The sequence below is a fragment of the Cibotium barometz genome, chromosome 56 (assembly GCF_041138505.1).
Source record: "Cibotium barometz isolate CiBa-2024 chromosome 56, ASM4113850v1, whole genome shotgun sequence".
Taxonomy (NCBI): Eukaryota; Viridiplantae; Streptophyta; class Polypodiopsida; order Cyatheales; family Cibotiaceae; genus Cibotium; species Cibotium barometz.
The window spans coordinates 19,813,869-19,841,793 of NC_141101.1; the positions used below are offsets into that span (position 1 = coordinate 19,813,869).

At 45.5% G+C, this 27,925-nt stretch overlaps 1 protein-coding gene across 1 annotated transcript; it reads left to right on the plus strand.

Annotated features, from left to right (window-relative positions):
* Positions 1 to 352: 352 nt before the first annotated feature.
* LOC147607001 (putative glucose-6-phosphate 1-epimerase) lies at positions 353 to 27,925 on the plus strand. The gene is made up of 9 exons (XM_086791070.1): positions 353 to 529; positions 876 to 973; positions 11,159 to 11,233; positions 11,328 to 11,384; positions 11,492 to 11,649; positions 11,745 to 11,876; positions 26,607 to 26,709; positions 26,965 to 27,064; positions 27,135 to 27,925. The coding sequence occupies exons 2-9, from the start codon at positions 896 to 898 to the stop codon at positions 27,344 to 27,346; spliced, it is 915 nt and encodes a 304-aa protein (XP_086647196.1). The 5' UTR covers positions 353 to 529; positions 876 to 895; the 3' UTR covers positions 27,347 to 27,925.

Genomic DNA, 27,925 nt, shown 5'->3' on the forward strand with positions numbered 1-27,925 from the left:
TCGCCCGAGCCTCCCTCTCGTTCCGTTCACCCTAGCCTCCCCTCCCCCTCCGTCTCAATCCTCTTTTATACCACTCGAAGTCAGCGTCCGACGAATCTAGACGAACTAGAAGGCACCATATTTTCGCATACATCATCTAAGGTTTATGATCCCAGCTTTAATGCTTTTGTTCGAAGGTTTACGCTGAGGCAGTTTAATTAATTAATCCAAAACGAAATTGGGGACCCATATTGACATTTACTAGTTGGGCATCCTGAAGTATCCTAGAGTGCATAGGATGGTGGAAATTAGGACGTTAGCACAGTGGCGTATAATATACTACAAAATAATGTAGTATGCTATAAATTAGACTCACAATTTTTAGGATTAAAAAAAGTATTCATTTAAATTAATTAATTAATTAATTATTATATTATGATTGATTTTTTTAATTAGTAATACACCATAAAAGGTGCCTTCAAACACGCAGCATTTCAAACGTTGTCGTTGCCGCTGTCGTCAAAGAGGAGGAAGAAGGGCAGCTGCGCAGGTGAGTTTCTCTACTGTCCATGCTAGCCCATGCGGATTTTTAGTGCTCCGATTAGGGTTTCAATTAGGGCTTCAGTAGGGTTTTGCATTTGGTTAAGCAACTTCTGATAGGAGGTTCATAAGGGTTTTCATCAGATTATTGCTAATTAGGGTTTATTAGCTAAGGTTTGATCGGATAAACAGGGTTTTGTTTCTGCTGAATGGAGGGCTTTAGTTTGGATTAGGGTTTCTACTAGTTTTTTTTGAAAATTGGAACATCTGCTGTTTTTAAGTAGAGATTTGGGGGGGGGATTACGACTTGAGTAATTTTCTATTAAGGTTTTGTATTGCCCTTTATGATGTTTCAGGATTACATAGGGTCAGGAGAATGCCAGTTGATCTCGTGAAAGATTCCTCTGGCTTGGACATACTCATATTAAGGGAGCCTCAAGGAGCTTCTGCAGTGGTATGTGAGACTTCATCCTACCTCATCTTAATCCATCTCACAGGAAGCATATAAGGTCATAGGTTAACCCAGTTAGATATAAAATACTTCTGTTTAGGCTCCCATATTCATTGTAACCTTGGTGCTAGCTTTAACTAGATTGTTCTGAAGGTCTCCAAAGAATTAAGCATACTAGGGTAGCTCTATGGTTGGTGTGGTTACCTAGTGATATACTATGCACAGCAGCTGTACACTTGTGACTATACATTGTGTAGATGCAATACAGCTGTGGATGTTGCTACTTTACAATGTGAACTCTATCGCAAAGATGTACTACTGTCGTTAGGGTTGTATGGGTGTGGTGCTGACTTAAATTTCTAACATCTAGAGAGGATCAAACCTAAGAGAGAAGCATAATTATGGACACTAATTGAGGATTAAAATAAACAAGAGATTAATCACAAACAGGGCTAAAACATTACATTAATCAAGAAGCAGCTACTTCCTTCTATAACTTTAGTGAGCTCTATATACCGCACAAATGAGTGGTCCAAGATGATGCCAAACAAGTGGCCCAAAGGTGTCCTAATCATCACCACAACCTTTTCTCCATTTACAAAGTTCTTCACCACTTTCACATCTACTTTTACAAATTACAAACAACCTTAGAAACATTGAACCGTACAACCATGAACCAGATACAACTCAAACATTGAGATCTCAACACCCCCACTGTGCAACATGCATTATCTTTGACTGATTTGCTTGGACTATCCTAGGGTTCTCTCACGTCTTCAAATGCCTTCAACTTGAATCTTCAAGAAAGGAGGCCATCTTTGTCCTTCTTGCTGCCAAACCTCCTACACACAATCCTAACCTTGGGGCTAGTCTTCAAAACTAATTTTATGTCATTTGACTATAAAAGCTCCCCCCCCTCCCCCCCCCCAAAAAAATGCAATCTTCTACATCTCAGCAGCAATTACCCCTTGAGTGGGCAAACACAATCTTCTGTGCTTCCCCAGCAGCCTAAATCTGATTATGTTACATGTGACACAACGGAAGCTCTTAATTGTGGTTAATGTGTGCTAATTTGCAGATTATGGAAAAGAGATAGAGAGAATGTTGCATGCCCGGAAGCCTTGCTGTATTGATCCACAACCCTAAGCTTGATTAAGAACATTGATGCTAATTAACACATGATTAAGACAGAGGAGAGAGAGATTGGGTGTTAGGGTTTTCTTTTATTCATATGGTACAAAAGGTTGCTTTGATGCTTGTACATGGCTTGGGCCTATGGTCAGCCCCATAGGGGTGATCTTTACCCCTCTACATAGCCTTCTATTGATGAATGCGATGGATGAGTTGCTGAATGAATGAATGAAATGACTTGACATTGACTGATGCTTATATATTTCACTGAGGCACAGGTCGGCCAGTTGCTGTGGACAAATAAGCATGAGAATCTGCCTTAACTGATGTGCGTTACATTAATGCTGCCCAAACAATGCTGACCTTCAACCCAATGCTGCCGCCTGCTGCTAGGGTCCCAGAGCTGGCTGCCGACTGCTGCCCAAAGGCCTGTTATGGCTGCTGACTGGTACCCCAGAGCCTCTAGTGCTGTAAATGATGAAGATGGTGATGATGATGATGCTGCTGCTGATGATGACTCTGATATTACTTTAATTGTTGCCTAATCAAGGATTAAGAATGTTCATGCTGAAGATTAAGCCATGGCAGGGGCGTGCACGTAACAGAGAAACAAGAAGCTTACACATAACACCAGATGGGACCCAATCACCCACATAAGGCCCCCCCTCCGAAGAGAGTATTTGCTTTGATTGCTTCAAGTCGAGTACAATGACGTGATGATTTGCTGTCCCAAAAGAGACTGACCTAATTTTAGGAATTTTCTACGAACCCCCCTTCTTCTTGACGATTTGGGCTGCCTAGGCTGAGTAATACTACTCTTGCAAGTAGGTGACCTGATGTCTAGTGTTGACTTGCGTTTTCTCACCAACACGGCTGGCTGGAAAATGCTATACTCTTGCTGGTCCTCTGATGCTTGTATTCATGCCTCTATTTCTTGCCTGGGGCTGAAGCACATGGCAAAGACTTGAGGGATTGCATAATGGTTTGTGGGCTGCCAAAGCACCTATATATAGGGCCTCTATTGCTGGTTGGCTAGTGGCTACAAGCCGACAGGGCATTTCTGGACAAATAATTCTTTTAATTGCCTTTTTCCCCATTTTACACAGCACCCCTTTGAGATCAGCCTTGGCCTCTATTGCTGGTCGGCTAGTTGCTACAAACCGACAGGGCATTTTTGGAAAAATAATTCTTTTAATTGCCATTTTCCCCATTTTACATAGCGCCCCTTTGAGATCAGCCTTGGCCTCTCAGATTTGGATCCTTGGGACCATGGGCCTTGGCCTTGCCTAGCACCCAACCTATTAAGGGTGAAAACACAAGAATCGTGAAGATTTGAGAAAGCAGAATTTGTATTATTGTTTATGCCTCCTTTTATTACAAGTGATGGCCTTAGGCCCATATAGTAACTATGACACATTTATACAATAGATTTAGCAAGTAAATGCTCTCATGCCATGTGTGCATCTAGGTGTGCACTTATGTGTACCTACTCTAATAAAGATGCTATGTGATGGACTAAGGTCTACAATCATTCATTTAATCCTAACATCTAATGTGTCCCTAGCGCTTATTGTCATGTGCAAGCATTGCCATGAACATTCCCAGAGCTAATCCAGAAGGGGCAACCGAGAAAAAGATCATTAGAGCTAGGATTTGGAGCACAAAGTATAGATATGGCAGTAGTGGACTAGGAGAAGGACATGAAGAGGATAAGGTGCTGTTGGCTGCACGACAAGGTAGGCAGCTATACCAGAAGAAGAGGATTCAGGCGCTTCAGCGTGTGGTGGCCGACCAACAGTTATGGAGACAAGAGCCCAGTCGGCTGGCCGACCAGCAGTCGGCCAACTCTTCTAGTGTTCAAGAAGCCTATAAATAGGCATAGGTGCTCATTGTTATATTCATTCATTCCTTTAAGGAATGGGTCCAAGTTCGGGATTGTTTTGGGTGATGTTCACCTTTTTAGCAAGGCAGCCTAGGGCTGTAGACTAGAGTACCTTTTTGTACTATATGAAATATACTGAATTTTCAGCATATATCTCTCTCTCTCTACTCTCCCTTCTGTCTGCGTTTTTGCATTAGCATGTTCTCAGTGGTGTCTAGGGTTGAAAGAAGACCCCCAGAGCTTCCGTGTGTTACATTGGTATCAGAGCATTAGGCTCATCAAAGCTAAACACTGATTCAGTCCCATATGATGGTGTATAGGTCCAAGGTACAGGAAAGTACACGGATACGAAGCCCAAAGCAAGGAACACGAGAACGGGAAGAGCTCCCAGGAGAGGTGTTGGTGGTGTTCCAGAAAGCTAAAGGGGATAGCAGTCCTGTGAGCCAGATAGGTTCTCGGGCAACAGTCCCAAGGGAGGATTATCCTCCAAGGGGTGATGTGAGAGTGCCAGACTCATTTTTTAGGAATGAAGACCAAGACAGTGTTGAGAGTCAGGGCAAGAATGGATTGGGGACTGGATGGAACAGATGCATAGATATTATTAAGAGTCAGAGTGGTTTTGGAGACTGCGCTGGGTTCAGTAAAAAGGGTTGCGAGAGTTGGATGGATGACAGAGGGACTCCGGGAATAGAGTGGGATGATGACAGTCATCCAAGGAACAAGTTGGAAGCCCGTCATCAAGTTTAGCAGAGGGGGATGTCATGTGCAAGCATTGTCTTGAACATTCCCAGAGCTAATCCAGAAGGGGCAACCAAGAAAAAGATCATTAGAGCTAGGATTTGGAGCACAAAGTATAGATATGGCAGTAGTGGACTAGGAGAAGGACATGAAGAGGATAAGGTACTGTTGGTTGCATGACAAGGTAGGCGGCTGTACCAAAAGAAGAGGATTCAGGCGCTTCAGCGTGTATGGTGGCCGACCAGCAGTTATGGAGAAAAGAGCCTAGTCGGCTGGCCGACCAGCTCTTCTAGTGTTCAAGAAGCCTATAAATAGGCGTAGGTCCTCATTGTTATATTCATTCATTCCTTTAAGGAATGGATCCAAGTTAGGGACTGTTTTGGGTGATGTTCACCTTTTTAGCAAGGCAGCCTAGGGCTGTAGACTAGAGTACCTTTTTGTACTATATGAAATATACTGAATTTCCAGCATCTCTCTCTCTCTCTCTACTCTCCCTTCTGTCTGCGTTTTTGCATCAACATGTTCTCAGTGGTGTTTAGGGCTGAAAGAAGACCCCCAGAGCTTGCGTGTGTTACACTTATTTTTGTGCATGTGTGTACTATCCCTAAGAAATTTTATGTGATATTATGTGCACATTACACCACTACATTTTTTTGAATAGTCCCCCCTTAGTGGTTATGTGCACATGTCTAGAAAACCTAGCCCGTGTCAACAAGTTGGGCTTCATCTTTCTTTAGCTTCTCTGAGGTTAAGGTAGCACCTTCATCTCCAGCTTCTTTCTTCTCGTTGGCAAGCCGCTTCCGACAACCATTGATCTAGTGTCAACATTGGGGAGGTAGTGGTGTTTCACTTTCTTCTTCTTGGATGTATCACCTTGTGATCCATAAATTATAATCCACCTTGCCTTTAGAGAGAAAAGCCTGTTCTTCCCCTCTTTTAAGCTTGTTCCTCCTTGTCTGCTCCTCTTGAAGAAGTAATCCAACCAACTCATCAAAAGATAAAGGGTTTGCACCACCCCTCATGGACAAGTTCATGGATATGTGAAAAGTGAGATATGAGTCTGGCAAGGAGTTGAGGGTAGTACAAGCTACTTATCCTCAATGATTTTATTAATGGTGAGGAGCTGTTTGTAACATGCAACTGGTATGATCGTGTAACGCACAACAAGACCTTTATACCTTTATGTTAGTGAGCATGAAGCAATCCCCTTTAATCTTTATACACAGGAGATAGAGCTGTAGAGAGAGAGAGAATGCAGAGACGACACCAATCTACCCACTTAAGGGGCCCCTTCCACAAGCATGAGTAATTGCTTTATTACATTGGAGAACTTCTGTTACAAATTACAATGCAAAAAACTTACTAAAGATGATTGACGAAGGATTGCCAAACACAAGGAGAATGTAGATCAAATGTCTGCTGAACCATCAAACGAGTTGCAGACAACTATGAAGCCTCTTCGGAGAGCCTTATGCACACCCAGATCTGCTGAGAGAGATGCAATACTAAAGGCTGAATGTTGAAGATAGTTTCGGGTTGCATTCAGATCGTAGCACGAGGAGACCACAGTGTGTTGCTTTTGTGGGACACATATCTGTATGTGAATCCTCTATGCTAAGAGGTCTTGAGGGCTGCCAGATTGGACATGCAGGTTTACTTTCCTTGACTGGCTGGCCCATAGGTGTCGTTTTCCTTTTTGTTATGGAGCATTCTAGCTCCTGTTCATTTGTTATTTGTCTGGACTACAATTGGATAGGTGACTGCTAGTCAACCGCACTTTGGTTTCTACCAGAGGCCGCTTTCACCTTGACCACAAGGGTGTGTTTGTTTTCTTCAAGTACATCTGCGGCGGCAAGTAGAGAACATGGAGTTTCGGCAGATGCCAGAGAGCTCTTTGGTTTCTTGGGAGAAAGCATGGTCCACCAAGATGGATCTCTATAAGAGCTTAGTGGCACCATATAGGATAGAGAGGAGTGAGGAGTTTATCCAGTTGTTGGAGAACAATTTGGCAGGTTGCCAACAAGAGATCCAAGCAAGAAAGGTGGCATATACAGTCCATAGATGAAGCTCAACAGGAGGGAGTGTCCAAGGATTCCATAAAGCTTTCAAGAGAGGAAGTGGTATCAATGACAGAGTCCCCAAGAAAGGAGCAAATTTTGGAGGATGATCCCAAGGAGCATACACTACGAGGCAGCCAACTCACCAACATTAGACACTGTAAATAGGAGTCTAAGGCCATAGCCATATTCATTTATTGATCAATAGTCATTATTGAGTCATTGAGAACTCATGAGCAATGCTACCATTGAGTATCTCTATTCAACATTGTGTATATTTCATGTTAGTAATACATAGTAGATTAGGTCATCTCTCTTTAATGTGTATTGAGCATGAAGAAGAAGCATTTTGTGCATGGGTTTAAGTCTTTGATTAGGTGCTAATCACAATCAATCAATTCATAAACTCGCTTACACAAGCATACAAACTTGGCGGCTTGCAGCTCTAAACCGGCGGTAGGTTTTAGGTAGTTCTCATACCAGTGTTGGTCCTGATTCTTGATGACAGAACAGATCACCAACAAGAGTATAAGGGAATTAAGGGAAAACCACAAGAGTGGAAAAGCACAATTTCTATTATTGTTTATGCCTCCTTTTATTAGAAGTGATGGCCTTAGGCCCATATAGTAACTATGACACATGTATACAAAAGATTTAGCAAGTTAATGCTCTCACACCATGTGTGTAATGTGCACCCATGCATTGTGGTACACGGTGACAAACTGGCTCATCAATAGTGCAAGATTCATGTACAGAAGTAGTACCTTTTAGGATTTATTTGTCGTACGCTGTGACCCCTTTGTGAGCTGAGTCCGAGACATGTCAGGCACGAGATACGTAGGTCAGTCTCCCAGTCTTAAGTGTCAAGTCAGTCCTCTTAAACCCACTGAGGAGAATTCAGCAAGCAATCATCATGCAAGAGCATGTAGAGGTCAGCCCTAGCAGTAGTTGCATTAGGAGCATGTAGTTGCATATCATGTAGAAAGGGGCCTGCCCCAAGGCAGCCCAAAGTGATGGCTAGCCTTGCAAGGGGCAGTCAAGCCCCTAACCATACAAGTCCTAGTCGGCAGCTCTACATGGGCTTGGGATCCAGTCGGCTAGTAGCCCAACCAAGAACAACAGCAGCCGGACCAAGGATCCAAGAATTTGCAGCAGTCGACTAGCATTAAATGTTAGTCGGGTTGCAGTTGCTACAGCCGATTGGCATTTAATGCCAGTTGGAGCCTTTTCTACCACTCGACTGGGCAATTTAGGCATTTAATGCCATTTGCAAGCAGTCGTGAGCATATCTTGCAGGCCGACGTCTCCAGGTCCCCCAAGGCATATAAAAAGGCAAGAGAAAATTCAGTCCCAAATCAATCAGAAAATCCAGAGATTATCTTTAGCATTAGCATGTATGCTTAGGCCTGTGCCTATGCATACTTTCGGCCTACTTGTTTTCTCAGCCCAAGGCATAGAAGCTCAGTCTCTTCAGGAGTTTACTGCACACCTTCCCTCAGTCCTCGGGCCGGTGTATTACTCTCGAAGATAGCTTCATAGATGCCTAAAGCTTATGCACAGTTGGTCGCTTTGTCCTTGTGTTTGGCAGTCAGTCAGTCAGCTCGTCTGCTCAGTCTTGTGGACACAGTTCAGCTTGTTTAGAGTTATCCAGAAGAAGAAATAATGCAAATACTCCTGCTTGCAGGGGGGCCCTTCAGTGGGTAATTCGGGACCCCATTTGGTGTTGACTCTTCTACATCTATTTTCAGTTTCATGTATGCTGTTTTAAAGGATTGCTAAACTCACTAAACTCAGGTTTAAAGAAAAGGCCCTGCTGTTTCACACGGTCCTAGCTCAGTGCATGCTACCTATACTAATAAAGGTGCTATGTGCGAGACTAAGGTCTTCAACCATTCATTTAATTCTAACATCTAATGTGCCGATATGTGCATGTGTGTACTATCTCGAACAACATTTTATGTGATATTATGTACTGTCCCTTTTGTGTTGCCTTACGCGGCTAGGATGATGACATTTGCGGGCTGTTGGGGTTTTTGGGCTTGCCTGAGTTTGCTTGGGCTTGCCTCTGTTCACCATCATCTCCTGATTTTGAGCAAGAGTCAAAGCCTGATCATAAGATTGAGGCTCAAAATTCTGTATGGTAAACCTGATGTTAGTATCCAACCCCCTGAGGAACGGCTTTATTTATTTTTTCCTCGGATTTTCCCAACTGCTGTGCCATGGTGAGGACTTTGTTACAGAGTACGTTAGCATGGGTGACCCATTTTGGGAGAGTTGGTAAAACTCGTCCTCAAGATTGGTCAGGTATTGGAGTGGGAGGAATCTGGTTTTGATGTCAGACACAAAGGTGTCCCATACATAATTTGGTGCCCCTGTAGCCGGATCTATATGAAGACATGACCAATGTTGCCACCAGGTAATGTCTTCCCTAGTGAGATGTGGTGCTACTAGGTTGCCTTTGTCTTGTGGATCTGAAATCTTAGCCAAAGGAAAATATGCAACAAACCGAGTAACTGCATACTTAATAAAGTTTGGTTGAGCACGGATGATGGTGGTGGTGGATGGGGTGGCGGAGGAATCGGGGCCGGGTGCCAGTTTGGGAAGTGTCGCTACTAGAGCAGTATGTAAGGTTGCTAGTGTCCGCCTATGCTGGGGTTGCATGGCTTCTTGATCTAGCTTGTGTTGATGCTCCAAAGCCGTGAGTTTTGCATGGCTTGGTCTTCTTCAACCCTCTGTTTGGCTTCCTCAGCTTGGCGTTACTCAACAAGTTCCTAGCGTCTTTGTTGCTTCGTTAGGAGAAGCATGTGTTCAAATTCCATGGGACCTTATCCTTTAGGCTGCTCTTTACGCTTTTCGGCCTCTTTTGCTTGTTGAACTTGTAGCTTTAGCAGTGTGTTTTGCTCCATCAGCTCTTGGATGAAATCTTTGTTGCTTTGCGAAAGCATTGTTTCTTCTTTGGTGGTGTCTTCTTGGACACTTTCTTCTTCGATAGTGTCTTTTTCGAAGGTTTATTGTTTTTCTCTTGACATGGTGGACGCTTCTGTGGTCTTTCCCGACCTCAGTTTTTCCATCCACAGGATGTTCTCACTTGAGGTAGCCAAGCTGGGTCACAACTAGAAGAAGTGATATCAATCTAGCATGCAACCGGTATGATCGTGTAATACACAGCAAGGCCTTCTTTACACCTTCATGTTTGAGTGAGTTTAAGCAATCCATTTTAATCTTTGAACAAGGACATTGAGCTGTAGAGAGAGAAGATGGAGAGTCGACACGGGATTGGGTCCCAACTACCTACTTAAGGGCCCCCGCCCGCAAGGAGTATTTGCTTTTATTGCTTTTGAGAACTTCTTTACTATGCAGAATTTACCGACGAACTAAGGAATGCCAAATGCAAGGACGAAGGAGACCAAACGTCAGCTGAACTGTCATGTGGTCTGTAGACAACTTAGCTCCCACTTCAGGAGCCAATGTGCACACCCAGATTTTCTGAGGGATGCGAGACCGATGACATAACTTCTTCTGCTGCCTTGTACTGTAGCACAAAGAAGTGCGCTGCTGTATATATGTATGCACTAGTCAGAAGACTCAAGCACACATTTTAGTTGCTTTGTTTCGCTGCTGAACTGTGAAAGAATGAGATGATTTATGTAAGGTATTGAGTGGCTGCTGATGTGCCTTTCCACATCAGGTTGGCTGGTCCATATTCTGTCGGCCTGTTTTTATATGCTCACAACACGCTGCAAATAGTCTTTTATGCAAGCGCTTCACACGTGTGGCATGTGAGTCCTTATCTGCTGGCCGGCTGGGGCTGCTGGCTGACGCTTGGCCATGTTGGGCCCATTGTGGCTCCTGAAGATGACCCTGGACTAGGGCTCACAATGGAATCACTGTGTATGACAAATAATTCCTAACAAATGTTACAAATGTAGCACTGATGATGAGCGAAAGTGTCACATAGCACCTCAGTGCATGGGTGCATGTGAGAATGTTGGGCCTTGAAAAGCTGTCCAAACTGGTACTGATTTTGTCGCATCTCTATTGTCCTTAGTTGGTCCTCTTGTTCTATCTTGCCACTCTGAGAGGCCAGCTCTTATATGCTAGATGTTTTCAGGTTCTTGAATCTTTTTATAGTTGTGGTGCACAATAATAATGATGGTTCACAATGGCCAGCGCTGTGTAATAAACCTTGACCAAAATGATCTTTTTTGGCTCACTAACCATGTGCAAAAGATTTAAGCCCAACCTTCTTGTGTAAGTTTTGACTTGTGTAGGGGAACGTTGTCTACAGATTTTGTTTCTTGAATACTTGGGCATATTATTTGGGTTGAATTGCTCTTCAGATGAATTGCATGTTGACTAATATGAACCAAGGGCATTCAGGTATACTTGTATGGTGGACAAGTGACATCATGGAAGAACACTCATGGAGAAGAACTACTTTTTCTGAGCAGTAAGGTGAATAGTAACAATTGGGCTTCAAGCAAGTAACAAAAAGCTGGTGTAATTGGCATTAGTTGCAATAACAAGCGGTGTAATGTTTGGATTGCAGGCCACTTTCAAGCCACCAAAAGCAATCAGGGGTGGGATACCAATATGCTTTCCACAGGTTGGTTGATGCCTAAGCTGTCTTCAAGCTTGTGAACTCATTTGTTAATGAGAGCTGATCACTGATACCAAGGTTGTACGGTTGCATATGGTGGTGCATGCCTGCAGGTCAGCAATTTAGGCTCTTTGGAACAGCATGGTTTAGCAAGGTATCGGCTTTGGAGCATTGATCCTAATCCGCCACCACCACCTGTTAACGGCATTAAAACCTTTACTGATCTTCTTTTGAAGCCCTCAGATGAAGATCTGAAGATATGGCCCCATTGGTATGCGTAAATCTTTTTTCTGGAATTCCCTTGTTGTTTCATGTCTGTGGCGACATGTTTGAGCTGATAGGGGTTTCTGTTTTGTGTGGGAGCAGTTTTGAGCTGAGACTTCGAGTGGCTTTGGGAGTGGCTAACCTTACACTCACCTCAAGGATCAGAAACATTGATAACAAGCCTTTCTCATTCACCTTCGCTCTGCACACATATTTCTCAGTTTCAGACATCAGGTGCAACCATTTGGTTCCAAGTGATTTCATTTTTGTGTCATTTCAACTAGAGATCATAGTTTATGTGTATTTATATTTATTGTATACATGCATATTGTGTAGAGAGAGAGAGAGAGAGAGAGAGAGAGAGAGAGAGAGAGAGAGAGATTAAGTGTCTACTAAAGACCCAATGGGCCTATGAGACCAAAGTGATACAATAATGTCCATGGCATATCTCATCATGGAATGGAAAATAAAATAGAATAAATCAAAACTATCTCGCTGGAGTGATGAAATCTTTACATGGAATACCAGGAGAATGAAACATGAAACATGAAACATAAAACATGAGAGGAGCATCAGCCCCCAATAGATGGTATACCACTCTCCAAAATATCAAGCATGGGGCTAATGAGTAAGGCCGAGAGGTCTCCCTCAACTACGCCACGTGGAAAGGTAGCTCAATGGCGATGGAGCATGTCTTGGATCTGAAGCTGATGCGGGAACCGTTGCTGACGTCCAAGGGGCCGGGGACGTTGGCGGGTATGCTGGAATGCAGAGGCATGGTCCGAGGTAACCCCTCTCGGGCGAGGGGGGTCTACAACAGCCCAGGGTGGGTCCACTATATGGGTGTCCTCATCTTGTGTCTGGAAGAAGCTGGTGAGATGATTAGCTGGCACAGGAGGGTTCGGGGTGGCTAGGGCCGAAGCTCTCTTAAGAAGGTGTCTGCAATGTCCTCTTAGGACCATGCCCATAGATAATCCGACATAGAACCACTTTGGAACAAGATAGAGGACATACCTAAGAAACCATGGCGAGGTTTCTTGAGACCTGAACGTCGAAAACATCACAATGCTATGAGATTGTGGCTAGCTACTCACCACCCAACTGCAGGTTTAGTACCTCAAACCACCCCCAAGCTTGAGGTCAGACTTACCGCGAGCCTGCCAGTCACAGTGATGACTCCAGCTTGGTGTTCCATACCGCCAGACTGTAGCCACCCGTTGACAGCTTCGTGGCCGTGAGATTTTGCACATTCCTTGGTAACCCTAGGCTACTGCGTGGCAACTTGATCTCTTGTGTCTAATAAATGACCCTAGGTCCCTTATATAGTAATAATCCCGCTATAAGTGGCATGCTTTTATTTATCAAGCTTTCATGCTTTATTTATAAGCTTTCTTGCTTTATTCATAAGATTTAGCCATTACTAGCCCAGGCTATTATTTACAAGCTCTTAGCCAATCTAGACCTTATCTTGTTAGCACCCTTAGCCCACGTGTGAACCCTCCAAGTTGCCAGCGCCCTTGGCTAAGCCTTAACCCTAATTTTGGGTTACCCCTAACCCTAATCTTGGATTAGTCCACGTGTTCCCTACCCTAGCGCTAGGTTGGTGGCATAGTAACCAGAAACGGCGTTTCCGCCCCCTGGAAACGGTTCGGCCGTTTCCGGAAACGGCAGACCGGCGGAAACGCCGTTTCCGTACATTTTTTTTTTGCAGGTTAAACCGGGGGAGGGGCCGCGTGCGTTTTTTTCATTTCGCTCCTCCTTTCCTGCGCTTCTGCGAACCCTGCGCGTATCACCACAAGGGCCCAAGGCTCAAGGCCAAGGCCCTAAGGCTCAAGCCTTTTTGCCCCCACAAGGGCCCAAGGCTCAAGCCCAAGGCCCTAAGGCTCAAGCCTTTGCATGTTTTTTACATGTCTAAAATAAATTCAAAAGAAACTCCGTTTCTTGCCGTTTCCGACCTCGCGGAAACTCAGAAACACCGTTTCCAACCCGGTCCGAACCGACTGTTTCTGCCGGTCCAGGTTACTATGGTTGGTGGGGACGTAACATACTTCCCCCCTTAATTTAATTTGCATCCTCGCGAATGCATAGGGAGAACAAACACCTATAAGCACAATCTCGGATCTGGACATTTGTCCGACATTTGTCCATAGCATGTACTTAGGTCCACTGGCACATAGCTTTGCCAAAGTAAAGACTTTAGCTATAAAAAGATCCAGCCTGCTCACTTCATAGTATGCCACGAGGAAGATCTAATTGCACAAGTGTGACAGTTTCACTAGAGCGCAAACCCGTAGCACAACACGTGTGTTATACCAAATGGTGACTTGCATTAGTTGTCATCAAATACTAATTCACTTAATGCACAAACAAGTCCAATTGTGTGACTGGTCATGCTGTGCGGTGTAAGGGGAGTGGCTCGATGCAAAATAACACAACAATGTGGATGACTTTGTCCTCAGTAAGTTGTAACTGCACCCAATCATACTCTGCATCTTCATCCTTCTGGACGATGCTGAGAATCTGTTGGAGGTGAGGTCTAAAAAGGACAGCCACCCCTCCCGAGCCACGTACTCCTCTTGATGTGTGGGTCTCACTGGCTCCCATTCAAACCCGGCTATGTATGGTTAAACCCCTCTCAGGGCTCTGATGAGTCTCTGTATAGAAAATGACATCCCTACTTGTGAGAGTCTCTCTCAAACCTCTTCGATTCAACCACAAGGTGCCATTGCAATTGCCAATTCCATACTATTAACCTCAGGTGTTTGGTCTCATAGACCCTGCGTCCCTATTTCGGTGCTCGGTGATAATGACCTTGCCATCTTTGTAGACAGTCCACTTGCCCGCTCTATGGGCGTCATGAACTATCACCATTGCCTTACGCCACTATGCCACTTGTGCTGGGGTGAGATCATCCCCCATGTACACGTGTGTCCTTGACAGTAGCCTGTCTGTCTAAGAAGGCCTATCTGCTAGTGGCATCAGGGAATTTGATGATGAGGGGCCACTCACGTCATATCCTTCCCTGCCCTCCGTGTTTCTGTAGGAGGGGGTCCCGTCCGCTCCTATCACTTGGCAAAGCCCTCATTGGCCCCACATTGGTAGCCTTTGCACGCGCACATGGAGGGCCCTATCCTTCTTGCGTTTCTCCTCCTCAAGAGTCTCATGTATGATGCTCTGTGGGGGTTTGTGCTTCTTCACTACCTCCACCCAATCTTTCTTGGCAGTCTGCAATTCTTTCTGCAACTTGTCACTTGCAACCTTTATGTGACACCCACGAGTATTCAGGGCAGAGCCAGACATCAGATAGCAACTGACAAGCAGAGTTAGACATCGCAAGTGACATGGCAATAATGACATGGCAATCGAGTACAGTTGGTCGATAGCTATACTGGCCGTGTGTGTTCCGGTTTGGGAGAAGTGAATATTTGTGTTCTCTTCATCGTACTTGGGTTATTTGGGGTATATTGTGCTTCTTTGCCCCACCAAACCCTTTTTAATTTGGGGTATATTGTACTTCCTTGCCCTACCAAATTCTTACCTCATCGTGCAACGTTGAAAGCCCTCACCCGGTCCTTGATCACTAGATATTCGTCATGGATTCACAACTCACTGATTATGAAGGCATCCATGGACACGTAGGCAACTAAAATGGAGGCTATATCTGCACGTTTTGACACGATGGAGTCGGCACCTCAAGCACCTGGTATTCCAGATCTGGAATCTACAAGGGCCCATGCTTTGGAGAAAGTGTTGGATGATTGTGAGGATGAAGTGGCAAAACTTTTGAAGGAGGAATTTTCACTCCTTTGGATGTAGGCAAGGATGTACTAGGTGAGATTGGCTCCCAGTCTGGCAGTAATCATTCTATACCTGCGCATAGTGTGTAGGAGAGATGTCATTTGCGTCACGGTGGTCTCCTTGGCGGAGTTCATCTCCACTAGATTCTCCGGATAATTCCCGTTCACCTTCACCAGCTCGACGTTGGGGGACTACTAGTTTGCCGCGTTCTTCCTCCATGCCTTGTGAAGAACGAGCTTGAAGCTTCTACAGCCTCCCAAGTTCAATGGGAAGATGGATGGAGAAGTCGTCACTAATTGGACCCTCAAGATGGCTGCCACGTTGTAGTAGCAGGCGGTTCAGATACTTTTCAACTCCATTTGGTGTGTATATCTTTGATAGGTGCCACTCTCTTGTGGTGGGAAGACCACTTAGGCACCATTCTGTGACTTGCTAGGATGATTGCTTGCAAGGCCGTCTTGAGGCAATTTATTCCCGTAGATTATGAGCGAGAATTGAAGAAACAATGGGAGCATTTTATGCAGAAACATGGCGAATTGATAACCAACTGTCTCCCTCGTTTTTGGGGGCTTCTACTCATGCTCTCAAAGATCGTCTGATGGTTAGAGCAAGTTGAGCGATTTGTGGATGGATTGAAACCGTCTTTGCATGCAAATGTTCGTGCACATCGGCCCGTGATCTTTCTGATGTGGTTCATGTTCCTACAACCCTCAAGACATGGGAGATTTCCAAGTTTGGGACTCAACAATAGGGGCAACAGAAAGGCAAAGACACGGGTAGCTAGTCCAAGACCAAGGATGGTAAGGACAAGGTGAGTCGCCTCACCCTTGAACAGTGTAGTGCCAAAATGGCTGTTGGACAATGCTTTTATTGCGTCTCCACCGAGCACATCGCAAAGGATTGTTTGAAGACCTTGTAGGAGCAGCGCGAGGAGGAGGCTTCTTTAAACTTGGAGGAGCAGTCCGGGGAGGAGTCTTCTTCAGAACTTGAGGATGAGTGTGAAGGAGATGCATGTGCGCACGTCTCAGCTTTTTTCATTTCTCGGGTTGAGCACATACCCAAGGTAGTGCATCAGGCCACAGGTATGAACAGAGGAAGTTTTCAGCTAGATCTCTCAAAGAGTGTCTTCATAGTCACCGTTTGCACTCAGTGGAGAATCTTTGGCTTCAATGGCGGTTGCTTTAGTTTCTAGGGTCGTTAAGGAGGACTCTTCTCACCTGTCGTTTGCTTTGGGTGGAGTATCTTTAGTGTTTGATGTTATGGAGGCACGACAGGAGGACGTGCCATCAGATTTGTCTTCGTTATGGGAGGATAGGTCGATAGGTGCATCTTCACAATACACAAATTTCTTGGAGACTGTACTGACAACAATTGGGGTTTTTACTTCGGTGTAATAGCGGATGTATTACTTGGAGTATGTTCCACAAGACATGAGTGGTTTAGACATACAGGTGCCGAGCAATACTGATGGATATAGATTTGGTGCAACGTTTCTAAGGAGCATGGTTCTTAGTTTTGCTTTCTTCCTTCAGGGTGCATTGGAGACGGTGCAAGCAGTTCTTGTGCTCCATTTGAGCTAATGCATTAGTGGATGAAGTTTGGATAGCGGAGTTTTGCTCGGCCATTCTCTAGAGTGTTCTTCTCGTGGGCACCCTCGGACATCGCAAGTGACACATAGAACAAGAAAGGAAAATCCACCATAGGATATAGAAAGGGAGATAGAGAGAGAAAGGAAGAGGAAAATAGCCACCACAGGATACGCAGAGAGAGAAATGAAATGAAATGAAATGTTATATTAAAGTCTTCAAAAGGCCATAATGACCTGAGAGAGAGAGAGAGAGAGAGAGAGAGAGAGAGAGAGAGAGAGAGAGAGAGAGAGAGAGAGAGAGAGAGAGAGAGAGAGAGAGAGAGAGAGAGAGAGAGAGAAATGAAATGATATATTAATGTCTTCAGAAGGCCAAAATGACCTATGAGACCAAAAAGTTTACAACAATTGGTGGATCTGATACAATGTCTGTGTAAGAAAAGCTAAAAACAACTAAACAACTAACTGAAACTGAAACAACTATGAGGAAAAGTACGGTACTAGGAGCTCCTAATGTATAACATCTGGGAGGAAAACTTCAGCAACAAAGGTAAGCATCATACACATCACTATCCAAAGATGTCTCTCATCGGTTGATGGCGGATATCCTCAATGTCCTCCATGGTGAGTACTCTGACTGGATGTCTCCCATGCCGTGCTAGTATGGTCCTGATCCTCTGTTGTAGTCTCCGCCGATGTCGAGATGGGCCTCTCATCTTGGGGCGCCTGGACCGCCCCAGCTCTATAGCCCGATCAATCAGTGTACCTCTGGTGCGGCTATACTTTGGGGCTATCTGCAATGCCTGCTGGCCTGGTCGAAAGAAGTCTGTAATCTGCCTCTGTAGGTGTCTCTCCCTCTCTGATCCCCTCCCTCTCAAGAGACCCTCTCTATGTCTACGAAGCTCCAGCAAGTATAATCCGAGGCATCTCTGATCCTGGTATCTCATGACTCTAGAAAGTGGTCCGAAACCCTCTCTAAACAGGCAGTGAAAACGGCCTCGTATCTCATAATATACTGGACAGTGACATATGTAATGTAACTCTGTCTCTGGCTCCATCTGGCACAGCTGACAAATCCTGGCCTCAGCTGGTACTCCTCTGAATCTGCCAGTCTCAATCTCTAGCTGGTGTGAGGATGTGCACATCTGACCAATAGCACACCATACCCCATGAGAAAGATGAGTATCCATATAGCTGGGTCTAATCACAAACCCGTCCTGCGTGAGCTGGAGAAGATGATCTCTATAGAAAGCCATCTTCGTACCAAGCTCGTGTGTCGGCTGTATCCATGTCCTCCTAGTGTCCAGCTGAATCAAGTCCTGCGTGATAAGTCTGGTAATCTCTGCCCGTGTGAGAGAGAGGGAGGGTGCATCCAGGGAGTACTGAAATGGAGGTAGCTTGTCCATACTAAAGCCATGTAGCTGGAACCAAGCTGTCATCTGTGCATACCAACATGATCCGTCTCCTTGTGATGCCAACTGTCGTGAAGACTCCAGGGCTAAGCGAGCATATCTGTCTCTAGGGAGAGCCCAAGTGCTATGTATAAAGGAGACTGATCGAGTGAGTGCCTCTACTACCAATGGGGGGGCAGCCATCTCTGCACGGATAATATCATGTGGTACGGAGGCCTTGGCCCTAATCATCCGGGAAATCATAGAAACCAAGGGCCTCTCCATACGTCTCCATCCATCAATGCTACCAGCTCGGCTGTGGTGATCCACTGAGGGTCCCCATATCTCCACTCCATACAGCATGGCTGAAGTGACCAAAGTGTCAAAGAGCCAGAGCTTTGTTCGAGGTTCCTGAAACTGAACCTGCAAACACATCCTCTCTAGTCTCCCCAATGCTGCATAAGCTCTGGTCAATCTGGTCTCCGCTGCTCTCCTCAAGGAAAATAGTGGGCCACTAAAAACCACACCAAGGTAAGTATATGCATCTGTATACTCCACTGTCTCTTGACCATATGTAAAGGTGGGTACTGACCTCCTAACCCACTGTGCTGTGGTGTTAAACACCATCACCTTGGTTTTACCAAGGTTAACAGACAATCCACTGTCCTGTGCAAACGTGTGCAATGCATCCAAATGACGCTGCATCCCCTCTGGAGAATCTGAGATCAGCACAATATCATCAGCATACAATAACAGCGGAATCCATGTCCCTGCTAGCTGTGCTCCTTTGTCACCCTCCTGCTCTACATAGTCCGAAACCTCATCCACATACAGCCCAAATAAGGTGGGAGAAAGGGGGCAGCCCTGTTTCACCCCAATAGTGGAGTGAACCATCTCAGATATACCCTGAGTAGTACGTACTTGCCCCACAACTGTCGTGTATAAAGCCATGATTCCCCAAATCAGCTCTGTGGGCACTCCCATCTCCTGTAGTCTGCGCATCAGTCTGGCTCTCGGTACTGTGTCAAAAGCTTTGCGGAAATCCACAAAGCAACAATAAATCCTCCTGCGATATAATCTGCCCTCCTCAATAATAGCTTTGAGTGTCAAGATATGATCAAGAGTGGAGAAACCTCTCCTGAACCCTGCCTGCCTTGATGCACGTATGCACTCTCTCTCTCTGCCCATCTACTCAACTCCTGCATCAAGAATAGATGCATATAATCTAGCCAATGTGTGACCAATCATGATGGTACGATAATTCCCAGGAAGCATGGGATCTCCTGACTTGAAGATAGGCACAATCGTGGACATATTCCAAGTCTCAGGAAAACCCTCACACATGGCTCGGTTAAACATCATAGCAATAAGCTCTGCAAGCATATCTCTGGCATGAATAAAGTGCTCTGCTACCAAACCATCATGATCATATGCTCTCCCAGTCCTCATAGCTTTCCTTACCATCTAAGCAGTAAAGAAAGCACATGTCTCTGGGCATGGCTCCGATAGGTTTGGCAGGGGCGGCTGTCCTGGTGCTGTGTACAGGGATGCTGCATACTCACCCCAAATCTCTGTGGAGGTAATGGTTGGTGATGGTGAATGCTCATGGAATAGTCTCCATGCCTCGCTTGAGTCCTGACTCATAAGTAACTGATACAAATCCCTCTCTAACTGAGCAAGATAAGCCCTCTTCTTCCGTCGCACTAGGTGCCGGAAGGTAATCCATGACTGTCTGTGAATGGTAACACCCATGAGCACCTCTCTCTGTAATCTGATCCTCATCTCTCTACACTCCTCATCATACCAACTGTTCTGGGGCATGTTCCCAGATCGTCTCCGTGTAGGCTGACTATGGGGATATGCCTCTGATGCTGCAGCATGAAGCGTCTCTATCAATATCTGAGTGAGCTCATCTAATGGCCGTCTCGGCTCCTCGGCACATAAGCGTCTGTATATCTCATCCGTGTACACGGTGTCAGTCTCCCTCGTAAAGGTATAACGAGTGTGTGTGGAGACCTGTCCCAATGGAGCTGTGCTGAACCGAAATGTGAGAGTGAAGGACAAGATAGCATGATCCACTGCTATTCCAACCGGCCTAGTGCCTACCATAAAATCCTGAAAAGAGGGAATGAGACTGGGCTGAGCCATAACATAGTCCATTGTACTAGCACCATGCCGATGTGGAAAGCTAGTGAAACCGCCCGATGTTGGGAATCTCTGTAGGCCATTCAGGATGGCCAATCCATGTGCAGTCCCTATGTCTATCAAATACCGCCCATACACTGTATGTTCCTCATCCTGTGAGAGTCTAGATAGGCCCATATCCTTGACATCAAGCTCCCTCAACATCTCCTCTGAGGTATCATAAAATATTGTCTGGCTATGGGCGGTCCTGGCATTGAAGTCCCCCAGGAGAATGATGTCACCATCCCTGGAGAACTCCCAAATGTCATCATCCAAAATAGAAAAGGGAGACTGCTCGCTAGGTGATGCATACACTGATGTACTAGGAGCAAAATAGCATATAGCAATGTAGAGATATCTGCCCGTCTCTGCCCTCAGTCTAACCCACATGTACCTAGCCTGCTCATCTCTGCGGACTATATGTATTAGTGGGGGCTGTAGCTCCTCTCTAAACAATACTGCCACTCCTCCTGAGCCCCGTCCTCTATGCTCTGAACGAGTCTCCTGTCTACAAGCTGTCTCCCATCGGTATCCACTAACATGTGGCATGGACTGTCCAGGAGCCTGATGCGTCTCACAGTAGAAGATGATGTCCCTCCCAGTGAAACTATCCTCAAAAGCCCCTACATCAAGGCGTAGAGATCCATTACAATTCCAAGTAGCAACTTTGAGTGTAGACCCATAGGTCTCGCGCGGTCATGAAGAGCGCCTCTTCATAATCACCACTCTACCATCTCTATAGAAGGCCACTTTCCCTTTCTCTCGGGCATAACTTCTTTCATGTGGGCAAGTTGCGAGAGTGTGAGGTCATCTCCAAGAAATATTCCCGTCTTCTTGAGTGTAGGACGTCTCTTCAAGAAGTCCTTCTTCGCTTCCATGGAGGGAAAACGATTAATAAGTGCTCTCTCCTTAGAAGATTCACCACTACCTTCTCTCTTCTTTCCCACTCTCCATGCCTTTGTGTGCGTGGCTTCAATGCCCATCATAGAGAAGAGCTCCTTGGTTTCCCCTTCCGCATCATCACGGACTTTTAGACCGGACACTCGTACATGTTAAGGCCCGGGTCTTCCTCCTTTGCTCCTCTTCAAGGGTCATGTTGATGATGGTGGGAGTGGAAATGGGTGGCGATTCTTTACTTTTCCCTTTCTTGGCGACCTCGATCCATTTCTCCGCCTCGTCCATCTTCTTTTGTGTCTTTGTGATCACCTCCACCCATGAAGAAAGATTTTATTAACGTCTTCCAAAAGACCGAACTCGGCCTATGAGACAAATCGGTGTACCTGCATGGGGTATCCTCTGTCATCCCAACAAAATGAAGAAGTACTGAACTAAAAAGCTGAATCTGGGTGTACAATAAGTACAATGAGTGGGGGAGGGGATGGAGCTCTACTACTAGGAGAATGCAAAGCTATATGCATGGAGTATACAATCATGATATGCAATCTAGCTAGCTCCATCCTATACCATACTGGGAAGCGAAACATCCACCACAGGATAGAGAGGGAGAAGAAGAGAGGAAGGAAATCCACCACAGGATTTAAAGAGAGAGGGAACCACGAGTTGGAGAGAGAGAGAGAGAGGGGGAGAGAGAGAGAGAGAGAAAGAAATGAAATGAAATGTTATATTAACGTCTTCAAAAGGCCAAAGTGACCTATGAGACCAAAGTTACAACCATGTGACATCTGATACACTGTCTGGAAAAGAAAAGAGATAGCCCCACAATACATCAGTAGGGGGGAAGCTAATGCTACTAGTCAAAATGGGGTACATGAGTACATGGATACCTGAATACATGAATATGGGGGAGTACAAAAGTGACAATGAGTACAACAGTATATGGCTGGAGTCGTAATCATCCTAGGAGCTCTAGCATGGGTCTGGCCTGGATATCTGCAATGGTGAGATGCCTGGTCGGACGAGCCCGATGCCTCGCAATGATGCCCTGAATCCTCCGGTGTAGGGAGAGAGATTACACCATGAGATAGAGAGGTAAGGAAGAGAATTCACCAGAAAACACAGAGGGAAAAAGATGGTGAAGCTGCCCTTGAGATTGGTGTCATAACAGTACTGTGGTTATAGGTTCCATTGCGAGAGTTTTTTCAGCCTTCTTTCACCCCCACAAAGAGGCTGCAGTGTGCACTGGCACTGGGCAGCTCTGGGTAACAAGTTAGACGTGCCTGGAATTGTAGAGACGGCCTCTGCATCAGATCTACAACTGTACCTCCTTTGTGACATTCTTGAGCTTCACAACTTCATAAGCTTGGAGCCGAGCATGGTTGGAGCAGATGCATGACAGCGACTCATTTTGGAGGGGGAGGTGACCACTCTGCATCTGTAGACACGGTTGCTGGGATTGGTGAGTGCATCATGGGCTGGCGAGCTAGTGGTGACCATTGATGTGGGCCACCGGGTGGCAGAATTATGTGGTTTAAAATGTGTAAAGCACTTGCAAGGGCGCCCGAAAGTGGAAAGTGCAACGGGCTGTAGCCAAATGCGCCATTTGGCATGGATGGCGTGCAACGCATGGCCAACACCGGCGGTGACGAAGGCGAGCATACTGGCGAGGGAGGTGGCTGGCACAAGAGGGGACGCATGCTTGCAAAGAGGCAAGGGCGGCAGTAAGGAGCGAAGTAGGATGAATGCTTTGATGGTAGCACAGTAGTAGAGCAGTGCCTACCCATACCGCTTACCCCTGCCATGTGCTCTGCGTGACTGTGTCTTCTTTGCCTTTGTCCCCCACAGCAAGTCATCTGCAAAAAGATTGTAGGTCCTCGAAAGCTCTCTGTTTGCTTCTTTCTCGTGCCTGTCTGCTGTACACAGCACTGGTCAGGGCTTTGCCCATGGCGCCTTCTTCTTCTACGCTTGCTTTGCACTAGTAAAACTCCCCGCCGGCGAATGCGTCGTTTTCTTCCCTTTCTGTTCATCAGTGAGACTGTGTTGTCTTCCCTTTCTCTGTGGATTGGTGACACTGTGGACTGGTGAAGCTTTCTAGCTATGGCGTTTTCTGTGGATCTGTGAAGCTTTCTTTGACTATGGCATCGTCTTCTCCTCTTTCCGTGTATTGGGGACATACTCTGCTCTTTCCTCCAACAGGCAATGCGACACCTTTCTTCCTACTCTATTTCACCGAACCACAGCCCAGAAAGACTGCACTCCACTATGGTGCCCGAAGGCTGCAAATAGAATGCAAGGTGGCTGTCCAACGGTGATGGCCGCCTTCTACCCGATCTCCAAGTCTCGTACAGCCCAAACAGTCTCCAATCAGCACCTCAATCAACAAACCCTCGACGTCCCACTGCCTCCAAGCTTCAAGCCACCTGGGGCTCTGATACCATGTCAAAATGCACAACGGAAATGAAGACAACTGCTGTAGAGAGCAATATACAGATGAACGAGAGAGAGAGAGAGAGAGAGAGAGAGAGAGAGAGAGAGAGAGAGATTGTGTAACTCTGCTATATACACCAATAAATCCCGGAAAATATACAAGTGGGAGTGTGGGGGCAAGGGGCCATTTCATATGGCCCCTGGCTGCTGGTCGGCCAGCCCATAATCAGCCGACAGCAGCCCTGGCAGCACACAACCAGCAGATGCCCAGTCGGCCAGAAGAAAAGCAGTTGGCCAGCATTGAGAAATGGGTCAGGCAGCACCAGATTAGTCAGGCAGCAAGAAAACTCAGTCGGCCAGCATCTGGGGGCAGCCGACAGCCCATACGCACCTCCAGATAAATAGGAAAAAAATACGGAGCGTGAGGAAAAATGGGAAGACACTAAATGCAGGTGGGCACACTCACAACAGAGGCCTTGACATAGTGTACAGACAGGAGATGACTGCTAACAGAAACTCCTACAACCCTAGAAGCAAAAGCAGAGAAGTAGAATGACTATCCTAACCTAGAATAAGAGCTGGGGCAGGGGGACTGTAATCTCCCCTGTCCCACCGGGCGTGCCAGAAAATGGCTACATCTGTAGCAGCTCTCTATGTCTAATGAAATAAATGACTGAAGATGAACAGAAAACTGAAGAGACACACGTACCAAAGTGCTCAAATTTGCACCAAGCCAAGAGATAATGTTTCCATTAGAAAAAGGCCCTTTTATACAACTTTTGGACCCATTCACACCCCTTCGCATATGAAATAATTCACACACTACAACCTGTTTTCACACAACCAACTTCATTACAATGGGCATCCCACCCCTCTACAAATGCCCAGATCTTTACACACTAAAACCAAAGCTCAACTTGCATTAACAAAGACATCTAAGGAAATTGTGAAGTGTGCACCAAAGCCAGCTTACTACCAGCACTACAAATCACTTGGGTGGTCAGAGTTTATGTGCACACAACTTCTTTTTTAGTGAAGGAATACTCTAGTACAATGTCTGTGTGAAAGACAAGCTCCATTGTACAGTCCTCCAATTATAAAGGACTTTCCTATTCTCATTGGGTTACACTGTGTGTGTGTGAGGTTGAGTACCATGGCAAATATGGTGGGAAAAATGTTTGATAAGTCAGACAAGTTTGATGGAACCAAGTACCATACCTAGTGCATCAAGATGTAAATGTGTCTTATAAAGAAAGACATGTGGGGTGTGGTCAATGATGTCAATCGCACTGAAAAAAGACCAAATAGAGAGCCAGATCTTTTTACCAAATGGACCTCCATGGAGTCTATATAAACAAGGTCTCACACACATCCTTGAGAAGTGAGTGTGGAGAGTGTGATGAGCCTACTTTGTGTACTTGCTTAGTGCATAATATACTAAGTGGTCCTTTGTGGAAATACTCTCTCTACAATTGCATTGCTATGTGGTTTACTTCATTATGTTTATGTTTATGTGGTGACTCTTGAGCGCACTCCATTGCTCATTGGTCACACCTTATCTTGATCTAAGTGATTGCATGTGTTGCATCATTGGTGTGAATTAGCTTATGTGGTAGTCATCTTCGTTGTTTGATTCACTTAACCATTGCCAAGCTTAAGCTGACACCATGTCTTTTAACACTGTATTGGTGTTCTCTTGGATACGGAAGAAGGTGGTGATGGTTGGCTGGCGAGGGAGGGCTCGGGATGGTGGGGCCGAAGTCTCTCAAGGAAGTCAGAGCTCGAGGAGAAAGAGCCCTAGGCAGGGCCAAATTCCTCATGGAACATACAGTGAGGGTCTCTTTGTTTGCGGAGCTCGAGCAGAAAGAGCCCTAAGCAATGTTGGTCCGGGAAGTCAATGATCCTGAAGAGTGGGCCAAATCCCTCATGGATGTCATAGTATACTAGGTAGGGACATATGTAATGCTCTCCTGTCTCAACCTCTGTATGGCATAATCGGTAGATCCTGTCCTCTCTGGGTCTCCGTATGAGCTCCCCGGCTCTAAAGATGCACTCAATTCTTCATGTCTCCACTCTGAAGATACACTCAGCTCTTCCCTGGGTCTCCATATGAGCTCCTTGGATATGAAGATGCGCTCAGCTTTTCCTCTGAGCCGGTGGGATGAAACCCGTATCTGGCCAATTGCAATCCACATGGCATGGGACATATGAACGCTCAGGTAGCCTGGCTGCTGGATGAATCCATCCTCAGTGAACGTGAGGAAATGATCTCTGTAGAAGTGCATCTCCCGTGGGAGCTTCGAAGGTGTGATCCATGCACAATGGGTGTAGAGGTTGAGAAGATCTAACTAGATAATCCGGTTGGTGTCCTCATGAGAGAGAGAGAGAGAGAGATTCATTAACGTCTACTAAAGACCCTAAGGGTTTATGAGACCAAAAGGTAGTACATGTGATCCATGAGTACATTGGACGTCAATGAAATGTGAAAGTAGAAAAGCTAACTAAGACCACTCGGCCATCCGAATAGGTGGACAGGTTCATGGATGGCCTGAGGTTATGCTTTTTCTGCTTTTTGTTTGCTCTTTGTAAAGCTTGCAACAAAAATCATTACCAGAGGCTTAAATCTCTAATGTTATTTATTGTCTACCTTTCTCTACACTGATGGTGGTATTTGTTCTTCAGTGAGGTTCGAGTTGAAGGTCTTGAAACACTTGATTACTTTGACAACTTACAGAACAGAGAACGCTTCACCGAACAAGGAGACGCAATAACATTCGATGGAGAGGTTCTTCTGTGTACCATTCTTTATCACAGCTTTTCATTTCATATTATCTTTTTTATATTATATTATTAGGGGTCAGTTCTTATCCCCCCCACGCCCCCCCCCCACAGGGCTGGCTAATACCAGAGAATTCACCCAGCAGGGAACATGGACATCTTTTTTTTCCCACATTTGGAAGTGCTCATAAAATTCCTTAGTTGGCCATGTTGATGAGTACCGGCTTTAATTTAATTTCCCCTTCCTCTTTCCCCCTTTCAGTTGGACAGGGTTTATCTGAGCACACCGACAAAAATCGCCATCATAGATCATGAGAAGAAGAGAACCTTTGTGTTAAAAAAAGAGGGGCTTCCTGATGCAGGTAGAAATGTCTGTATTAACTTTTACAATGTTTTTTATGTGGGTCTGACTGAAGCCTGGTACTAGTGCAGTGGTTTGGAATCCATGGGATAAGAAGTCCAAAACCATACCTGACCTTGGTGATGAGGATTACAAAAGTATGGTGTGCGTGGAGGCAGCAGCAGTAGAAAAACCCATTATTCTCGAGCCAGGAGAAGAATGGAAAGGGCGGCAAGAAATTACAGCAGTCTCATCAAGTTATTGCAGTGGGCAGCTAGATCCTTACAAAGTGCTGAATGGATGAAGCTGTCTGCCTGGAGAGTCTTATGTAAAATGGTTCATCCAAATTAATATTGAGCAGCAGCGGGGACCTGGGTTGACCTGTGCTTTAACTTGGCCATTGTGGAGTCTATGATTTGCATATTTAGCAAATTGCAATGATAGTTGGAAGGAGTTGTCAATCTGCACATATTATCCTCCACCTTGGAAAGATGGGGTGTTGATTTCACTTGTCGAATTGTTTGGTGGACGCACACAAGGGTGCAGCCTTCCCCTGGATGCCTTGGTTTATCCTATGCTCCAATATAGCTGCATATCTTGGCTGGACAAGAGAAGGCTTGCCTGTCAAACTTTAGTGTCATATTATAGCTTGTACAAGTTTTCAGCACTGCCTCCTAATTATGGATTGAACAAAGATTCAAGAAGGGAAAATGGTAGCATTTTCAGTGGTGTAAAAGGAACTGAACGAGCCATCTCTGAAGCGGCTCTAACTCCTCCATTCAACATACCTCTAGCAGGGGGGAGGACTCCATGAAACACATCTATGCTGGCTATTAATTGTTGGATATGCATTGCCAATTGAATATTTATCATTATTGTTGCA

Coding starts and splice junctions, on each gene's coding strand:
- LOC147607001 (XM_086791070.1), top strand. CDS start 896: ATGCCAGTTGATCTCGTGAAAGATTCCTCTGGCTTGGACATACTCATA. Junction 11,650..11,744: donor CTGAAGATATGGCCCCATTG/GTATGCGTAAAT, acceptor GTGTGGGAGCAG/TTTTGAGCTGAGACTTCGAG. Junction 26,710..26,964: donor CAATAACATTCGATGGAGAG/GTTCTTCTGTGT, acceptor TCCCCCTTTCAG/TTGGACAGGGTTTATCTGAG.